Here is a 9,387-nt window from a genome sequence, read left to right on the forward strand (position 1 = left end):
CTCAGTCTTTCTTCCTAGCTGTCCATCCCATTTCAATCTCTTCTGCATATCCTTTCCCTCACACAGTGGCCTGGTTCAACCACTCACCTTTGTGATGGCAAAATGCCTTCTAACATCTTTACTTTGTGTTGTGCTTGCACTATTACCAGAGAAACCTCTCCAGGGAAGCTTTGTCAGGTACCAGACCAGCTGCATTCCCAAGCAGCTTACTTGGTCTGGCCTCCTGAGACTTGCTGCAAGTTCTGTGAGTAGCTTTGCTTTTTTAGAGGAAGGTTACTCCAGTCAGTTCTTAGAGGCTGTGCACCCAAGGTGTGCTGTGGTGTGGTAGAGTTATTTCGAGCCGCATTTCCATTATGGCTGTTCAACAAGTCCGTTGTAAGTAATGCTGACTTACATCCAGTCGGGCTGTGCTTTGTACAGCGATTGCCAAAGGGAAGGAAACAAAGGAGTTTGCATATCTTTGCACTCTCTGCACCCATGAAAATGTTTGGACCTGGTATGGCCTGCTTTAATTAATGAGTGCTTTCACTTACCCTTGAAGGGTTACTGTTTACTGTCCCACCCAACCTAGCACGTCTCCCAGGTAGAGTTAGCTCCCTTCACATACAGATACCTCCACAGCAAGTCTCTTCATAGCTTCCCTTACGAAGTCAGGCTCTGATGCTCTCTGGTTCTTAGCCTCTCACATGTGAGAGTGTCCCTGTCACGTGAATGAGCATCCCAGACAGGCCAAGACGCTTGAGAAGAAAACCAGACATATGTCAAAGTCCATTAGGACTGCAAAAGCAGTGTTATCAGGTGGATTCATGCATTTTCTACTAAGCAAGCTAGCAAGGTCTTAAATGAGAAAAGGGAGGGGACAGTTGAGAGGTGTATCAGCCTACTTGTGAGATATATCAGGTTCGGCATGGAAAGGATAAAAGTCCTTCAGAGTTTAGGATATGAAGGCCTAAGTAGCAAAACAGACTATTCCAGCAATGCCTCTTTGGGCCTCTGTTTGCTTCACCTCCTGAAATATCCTGTATTTTCCTTTTTTCAGATATAGGAGCTGGTGCTGTTGTGTCTCTGGCTATTCAGATCACTGTTGTTGTGGGAAAGGGGAAACTACAGAAAGAAGTCTGCTGTGCAAGCAGGAGCATTGTGTTTGATAGATCTCAAAAAAGGCTTTAGAGATTACACATAAAATACTCCTAAAATTTTATTAAGCACACAAAATACACCTCTTGTCCAAGATCAAAAGCAGTTTGGTTTCCCAGTCATATACAGTGAAGAGCAACGCAAAAGAAGTTGTATTTCAGTCATCACTATTCACATCTTTTTTTCAGCAGGGGACTGGAAAACTGGACCCCATACAACCCAGGTGACAGAACTAGTAAGATAATCTCAGACCAGCTGCAGCAATGCTAGAACCAGGTTCATCTACCAGCAGCACAGTGCATCACTGCACAGTAAGGTTCTGTCACTTTCTTTCATAAAGGAATAGTGAGCACTCTGTGCCATCCTCTGGCTTTTCAGATTCATGCAGAAATGTTACATGAACATGAAAGCCCATTCTAAGAATACCCCTCACCTCCAGATTCTTATTTGCATTGCACAGCAGCTGTGCTAAGTATATAGTCATCCCTCTGAGAGGGACAACACACGTATTTCCAAATCTGGTCCTGCCAGGGGCCAAGAAACTGATACCAGAAATGCCACTCTGGGGAGAAAGAAAGAAAAAAAAGATGGGATAACAGACAACACAAGAGTGAAAAAATTTATTTCAGAGATGTCATTAATCCATTTGCCTCAGGTATTTCTAAAGTGCTATAGTCTCACTGCACTATCTAAGCACCATTAGCACAGCAGGAATTTACAGTGAGTATTTTACAGAGCTCCCTCAGCTGGCAGGAGGACCTGGGCACCCACTGGTGACATCTAGGATGGAGTGTGCTAGGGATGGTCTGCTGGAATTTTAATAGCCAATAAACTTGTTATTCCAGCTTTTTTTTTTTCCCCAGTGGTCTCCCACTATAATCCTAAGGGAGGAGATAGCTGGTAGAGCAACAGTGAGCTAGCTGCTGTGAAAGTAAACCTTCTGGTTCTTGACTTTTTGCACATGCCCGTACCTCTGTCTTCTGAATTTGGCTCACAAGTTTGTGCTGCCTATAAAGCGACTAAATTCCTGGAAGAAGAGGAACATACCCTGTAATTTCTGCAACAGCAAAGGAAGGGTGGTGCTCAGATTCTCTTCTCCAGCTGGATGATCACAAACAGTAAAGGGCACACAGGCTAGGGGAAGTGAATTATTTCAGCCAAGTGACACTGAACAGGGAAAACTAACAGTGGCTGTGGAAAGGAACTCCAGAAATGTGCTTACACTGGTGAGCAATCCAGTCCTAGCCACTAAGACTGCTGCACTGGCAATGTGCTATGAACCCTAAGGCCACTTTGATTTGGCATACAGTTTTAAATAAGTTCATAAGAATTAGAAATAGATGCATCTCAACCCTTTCATTTACAGACCACTGTTAAGTATACACAGCACTTCACAAAGCATGTAGAAGGAAAAGAAATGCTCTGAAGACTGCTGTGAAGGCATATTCAGGGGCAGCTGGCCTCGCCTTCTCAAATCAGTCTTGATGTGACGGCTTCCCTTTGAGTTGAGCCCAACTATGTGCAGACCTGGGTTTGATTTCATTGATCTGTTAGAGCGACTCTGTTCAGACTGCCAGAAGAAAAGCTGCATTCGCAAGATTCTTTTCCCTGGCAAACAGGGCTTCTCAGCCAAACAGTTTTAGTGCTGTAGATTTCCTTTAGGAAAATCAAAGTAGAATGGGACAGACACACACAAATTGATCAGTTCTACAGCTGGAGTGTAGCATAACCTTTGAAGTCAGTTAAAAATGAGCCTACCAACAGAGAACTGTAGTATCCCTTCTGAAAGTCTGCTAGCAAATGAAAATCTTGATGCTTCTGGAACCAACTAGATGACCATTAGTCACATTCCCAAACCACTTTCCAGAAGTGGGCAGAAATCAATAAGTCATTGGTTTGAAGCTGTTCATAGAACAAGAAAAACAACAACAAACAAACAAAACTAAAAGCAAAAATGTGCATTTGCAAACGAAGGCTTTGGTTCCTGTGTAAACAAAGCCCACCCCATTTCTGAAAGCTCCTTTTACTTCCCTGAGCAGCTGCACATAAAGGTGCCTTGTTCCTCTAGGAGCAGCATGTAATTTCATGCTCCCCCTACAGCTCCTTTTTATTAAACTATATGAAAATAACATTTTATCAGCAGTTGAGTGTCAAGAAAGTGGCTTGGGGCTTACAGAAAGGATCCCTGCAGTCTCCTGGGGAGTAGCAAGTTCTGTAAGGCAAACCATCCACAAGCATCCGTGGCCAACAGCTGCTCAAATCCATGGATGTTCTTAGCATCTTTATTTCCTTCATCTCTTCCCCACCATGGCTCCAGTCTTTTCATTGGCTTCAGTCTGCAATCCTTTTTCCAGAGACCTACTGAAGCCATGAAGCCAGTTGCAGGATTAGTAATGTACATCACAAAACCACAAACCTTTTTCTAAGCTCCAGCAGTGCTAGGTAAGCACACCAGTCAGTACCACCACTAAAACGAGCAGCAGCAAAAGTCAAACATATAAACAATGTAAAGTGTTGCACTGCAATTCCTTGTAGTCAAAACCATGAGGGGAGGTACATCCTACAACTGCCACCAGTATGTACCTGCGTAAAATGAAAAGTACTAGACACTGACTGACATTTATAAGTCATTACTTGCAACCATAGGAGCCACAATTTTTTTTATAGATATATAAATAACTCAATTCCAGATCTTATACACACACACACACACACAAAGTATTCAGTGTAAAACTGAATGTCCTGATATGAAAATTAAGATGTTTTGGTACAAAACCTGTATCTCCCAGCTTCTTATTGATAAATACAAGCCTATACAGTATGGTTCCTGTTTTGAGAAGTATCAATGCGGTGTACTGTTGTACAGCTGGTCATTTTTACTACCGCCATGGTGTGTGCACGCACGATTGCTCACAGGAGAGTGTGAAGGTCCACTTAGTACGAAAGCTAGTTTGTATGCATGTGAATACATACATATAGATGTTATCTACACACTCATGCACACACACACACTGGTCAAAACAGGACTTGAGAAATACTGGTATGGAATCATGTCAGTCCTAGTACACTTACTCTGTCCCATTTTGCAACACAGCTTATACCAGCCCACTTGAACCATGCAAGTGAACCCAAATTCTGCAGAATGAGGATGCTACCAGTACAAACTCACAGACGACCTCCATATGCCTGTCGAGTTGTGTACTGCAATCTCAGCAGCAGCAAATATAATTCTGATTGTTTTTTAAAGTCTTCAGGTATGATAGTTTTCTACATCAGTTACCCACCAGTTCTGTGATTCCAGAACAGGCCATGCATCTATCCTACAGTCCCCTCTTTCCTTCCATCCAAGCAGCATCTTGCAGAAAACCTTTCCATGCATGCCTTCCTTCTCTGGTTCAGGGTATGTCTACATGCCCAAGGTGTGTTGAGGGGAGGAGCAGGTGACTGAGATGAGCAACATGGGCCAAGGGCACTACTTTGGCCAGCTGCCTGTAATCCAGGGGCCCTGGTATAGTCACATCCTTGTCCACCCCTTGCCCCTTAGACACATTTCAGACAGGCCCAGACCAGGAGCTACATCCTAGATCACTCCCTGACGACATCTAGCTGTCTACCACACATGTACTCGCTGGTGTGAGACTAAGTAGGAGTTGCGACTGAAGCTCTTCCCACAGTGGGAGCACTGGAAAGGTTTCTCCCCAGTATGGGTACGACGATGACGGATGAGAGTAGAGTTGTCACTGAAGCAGGTACCACACTCGGCACACTTGTAAGGTTTCTCCCCAGTGTGGGTGCGACGGTGCTGGACAAGGTGTGAGCGCTGGCTGAAACTCTTCCCACAGTCAGGACACAAGTATGGCTTCTCACCTGTGTGGACACGCCGGTGGATGACCAGCTTAGAGCTCTCGCTGAAGCACTTGTTGCAGTCAGCACACTTGTAGGGCTTCTCACCCGTGTGCAGCCGCTGGTGAGCAATGAGGTTGGAGCTGTCACTGAACCGCTTCCCGCACTGCGAGCACTTGTAGGGTTTCTCGCCTGTGTGGAAGTTGGCATGGCGGAGCAGGCCTGAGTTCTGATAGAAGTTCCTCCCACACTTGGCACAGACGTAAGGCCTCTCGCCAGTGTGGTTGCGCTGGTGCTGCACCAGGTGGGTGCTCTGGCTGAAGCTCTTCCCACAGTCCTTGCATTGGTATGGCCGCTCACCCGTGTGGACGCGCTGGTGCTGGATGAGGTGGGAGCGGCGGCCGAAGCTCTTGCCACAGTCGGCACACATGTATGGCTTCTCCCCGGTGTGGATCCTCTGGTGGCGGATCAGGTCGGAGCTGCGGTTGAAGCTCTGCCCACACTCGACACAGATGTAGGGCTTCTCTCCCATGAACGCCCGCTGGTGCACCACAGTCTCCTTACGCTTCCTGAAGCCACAGCGAGAAGCCTTCTCCAGCCCCGTGTCTGGGGAGGGAGGGTCTGGCCTCAGATGGGACGCTTCCTGCTCACAGCCTGGAGAACCTTCCCTTATGAAAAAGTCTGAAAGGGTCCCACAGCGCTCAGCTGCCTCAGGCCCATCTCGCTGGAGCTCCCTCTCATTTTCACTCATGCTCCCATCACCTACAGAGGCAGAAGCAGCCACACAACGACCAACACGTTTAGTCACGATCTGCACACCTCCCTTCTCCACCCAGCCTGGCCACCCCACACCCGTGCCTTCCCGTCTAGCCCGGCCCGGCCCTGCCGCTTCCAGGCGAGAGGCGAAGGTGTCGGGACCAGCTCCATCCTCCCTCGCGGCCACCCGTCACCCTCGACCGACGCGGGCGCTGGGGAGGGGGTGACCCCGCGCCAGCCCGAGGGGGCTGGGTCGGGGCACTGGAGGCCGAAGCGCTGGGCCAGGGGACGGGGCGCCAGGAGCGGGGAGGCCGGCAGCCAGCGGCAGGGCCTGGCGGCAGCACCCAACCGGCCCTCCACAGCCCCGCCGGGGGGGCAGGACAAGCGGCAGCGCTGCGGAAACACCACCCGCCGCCCCGGGCGCACCCCGCAGCCCACACCCCTCTCCCGAGGCCAGCGACCCGCCGTGCCCGCCTCACCTCCGCCCGGCGGCACGGCCCCAGCCCGGCCCGGGGGGGGCGGAGGGGGCGCCGGGCACAGCCCCGGCTGGCGCGGCGGGGCCACCGGCCGCGGGAGGGGAAGTTCCCCGCGCGGAGCCCGCCCCGCCGGCACTTCCTGCGGCTCCCGGGAGGAGGCCGGCCGGCCTCTGTGGTTGTAACCCTTCCGTCCCCGGCCCGCCCTGCCCTCCGCGCCTCACGGCGGCGGCCGCAGGTTCCCCGCTCCCAGCCGGGCGCTGGGCTGCAGGAGCCGACGGCATGCGAGGCCCGGCCTGCTGGCCGCTGCAGCCCCTGCCGACCCGGGCGCCTGCCGCCGGCCGCTCCCGAGCTGGGCAGCACCTGGCAGCTCCCCCACAAGGAGGCCGCCACCCTGCGGGCCCTGACCCACCCCGGCTCTGGCCGCTGCTCCTCTGTGCCCACCCTGCGGCGTGACCTGCCCTGTGCCCGGCCCTGTTCGGGGACTTGCATGTAACCAGCAGAGGCTGGAGCGGGCCTGGGGATGGCACAGCGATACAGCTGTGCTCGCTCGAAGCGTAGGATCTGCGCTTACGTGGGAGCAGTGGGCAGCAGGAAGCAAGGACTGAGGTTTCATGGGTCTCCTCAGTTGGCCGCCTGTCCTGCCCTCTTGGAAACAGAAGCTTCCAGTTCCTTCAGTGCTGTCCCGCAGCCCCACAAGGTTCTTCACACTACCACGTTTTTCCATTGTCTCAGTTGTTTTCTTCACCTGACGCTCCCCAGCATGTCTTGTATCACACCTGGCTCAGCTTGCTCCCTCATGTTTCCTTAGTCTGGCTATAAAGAGAGGACTTTGAGGAGACCTTATTGGGGCCTTTGAGTATATAAAAGGGGTGCATAAAGAACAGTTATTACCAAAGCCTGTCACGACAAGACAAGGGACAATGGCTTTAAACTGAAAGAGGGCAGATTTAGATCAGTATGATTTTTTTTTTTTTACCATGAGGGTGGTGAGGCATTGGAACAGGTTGCCCAGAGAAGTTGTGGCTGCCCCATTGCTGGAAGTGTTCAGATTGGACAGGGTTTTGAGCAACCTAGTCCAGTGCATGATGCTTCTGCCCATGGTAGGACTAGATGGTATTTGAAGGTCCCTTCCAAACCAAACCATTCTCTGATTCCAGATTTCAGCACCTGATGTGTTCCCAAACTGCTCTATAAATGAGGATGTTGGTTGTTCTGATTAAAGGAAACTTGGATCACACAGGTCAAAAAAAAGGGTTTACCAAAAGGTAAGAAAGAAAGCCTAGATTTTCATGAGACTTTCATGCAGTTGAGTTACATCTTCTTAAAGTACCAAGCCACCCAAGAGAACAGGACACACCTACTTTTGGCTCAGGATGCAAAGGTTTGCAGAACCTAAACTGACACTTGTCTCTGTATGCTTAAATACTGACAGGAATATTCATTTAAAAATTGACTATGATTGTTAAATAATCAGAGTTAAATGCTAGTATTATACACAGTTACTCAAAGCAGAAGAAACAAAAACTTTTTTGTGTGCTTTGCTGCACTTGAACAAATTTACCACAACTTTTCCTTCTGACCAAATATGGTGGGAAGACAGCTGTGTAGTCCCCACTGTATATCCTGAATTATTTTCTGGTTTATTCCCAGTCCTTTTTAAACAGCTCTGTCTAGTACTTGTTTTACAGACCTTATACCCAAATGTTGCTCCCCTGAGATAAGTGTTGTTGACCAGGAGAATTAGCCATTGCAAGAGAGAAACTAAGTTGTGTAAATAAGATAATGTGGAAAAAAGGGAGGATCAGTGAACTACATACCCTCAGAGTGCCTGGTACAGTCATCGGGAGGAGGAGAAAGCATTTGTTAACGTCTTTTTCACAGGGGCTGCAAGGGAGCACCAGCTTAAAATCTTGAAGGATAAATTTTAAGGAGCAAATGGTAAATGGGGAGCATGTGGTAGCGATTGTGTTCAACCTATTATCTGCAAGCTGAAGATCTGGTACTTGGGATGGATACCTGGAAAATAACCACAGGTAGGGAAGACGGAACCTGGGATCATATTGTGAGTAAGGCAATTAGGAGTACAGCACAGAGGAAGGTTCCATTAATATTTACATGCCAGTGCAAAAGATGCTGATCCTAGGACAGGACAACATCAACATCGCAGAGGGTGGAAGCACAAAGGAAGTGGGTATGAAAAAGAAGGAGGACCTATAGCTGTTTGGGAATATGTGTTTTCTGTTGCACAGTACTTCCATACCTTCGAAGTGGCATGGCTGAAGGAAATGGAAATGGAGCCAGTTGCTCACTGGGTAAGGAAAAACTGGGAAGATGGCCAGGGACACATTGCTAAAGCTTTGAAACATAATACCCACAGAGGTGAGCATCATAAAAACAACAGCAATAAAATGTTGGAGGATGACAGCAGGATGGTTTGTTGTGAATAATTTACAGTAGTTTAATTCATACCAAAATAATTTATAATATGGATTTTAATCATACATTAAATCACCAAGTGAGCAAATTTGGATTAAGTAAGTGATGTTAATCATATTTTGTAGGCATACTTTTAAAGGGTTTTCTTCCCTAAAGGAAACACTGATTCGTATTTTTTGATGAGCACTTAGAAATCTTAAACTAAGAGTAATCTTTTCACAAAATAACCCCACCCCCTTTTTTTTCATTGAGGAGGATACATATACATACAATTAGTTGTATAAGTTAACATGTGTTTGTTTATTTAACTCACATAAATTTTCAGTGCCATGACTGTAAACTGTTGAATTCCTATTTATTAAATAAATGCTTCGTTTATTCCAGGTCTGACAAGATGCTTGTGGAATTGGAATAGCTGAGAAGAAAAAAACTAGAATTTTGAATTTGTCTTGTAAGTGAAATATGATGACTAGATCTAAGAAATGCTATAAGTTTAAAGTTGTGATATTTATTAACCAGTGCTTAAGAAACTAAGGTGGTAATTGTAAATTTGGGCTTTAAAATGGATGGTCATCTTTTCATACATAATTTAAATAGGTTTAACCAGGGAAAAAATGACACTCAGATTGAAGATAAAAAAAAAAAAAGGCAACCCAAACCCAAACCAACCAAAACCATTAAAATATTTCTAGTTTGAAATTAAACAGAACCACAAGAGAAAACATTATCAACTTGGCTG

The 9,387-nt window shown here is 47.5% G+C and overlaps 1 protein-coding gene across 1 annotated transcript; it reads right to left on the minus strand.

Annotated features, from left to right (window-relative positions):
- Window positions 1-1,180: 1,180 nt before the first annotated feature.
- On the minus strand, window positions 1,181-6,334 carry LOC136010664 (zinc finger protein 774-like). Its single transcript, XM_065672190.1, has 2 exons — window positions 6,216-6,334; window positions 1,181-5,742 (listed from the first exon to the last, which is right to left on the minus strand). The coding sequence occupies exon 2, from the start codon at window positions 5,729-5,731 to the stop codon at window positions 4,748-4,750; it is 984 nt and encodes a 327-aa protein (XP_065528262.1). The 5' UTR covers window positions 5,732-5,742; window positions 6,216-6,334; the 3' UTR covers window positions 1,181-4,747.
- Window positions 6,335-9,387: the final 3,053 nt, after the last annotated feature.

Source organism: Lathamus discolor, chromosome 1 (assembly GCF_037157495.1).
Source record: "Lathamus discolor isolate bLatDis1 chromosome 1, bLatDis1.hap1, whole genome shotgun sequence".
In the NCBI taxonomy this organism is placed as follows: domain Eukaryota; kingdom Metazoa; phylum Chordata; class Aves; order Psittaciformes; family Psittacidae; genus Lathamus; species Lathamus discolor.

Excerpts from the sequence above, each read along its gene's own strand:
- LOC136010664 (XM_065672190.1), bottom strand. The coding sequence starts at position 5,731 with ATGAGTGAAAATGAGAGGGAGCTCCAGCGAGATGGGCCTGAGGCAGCT.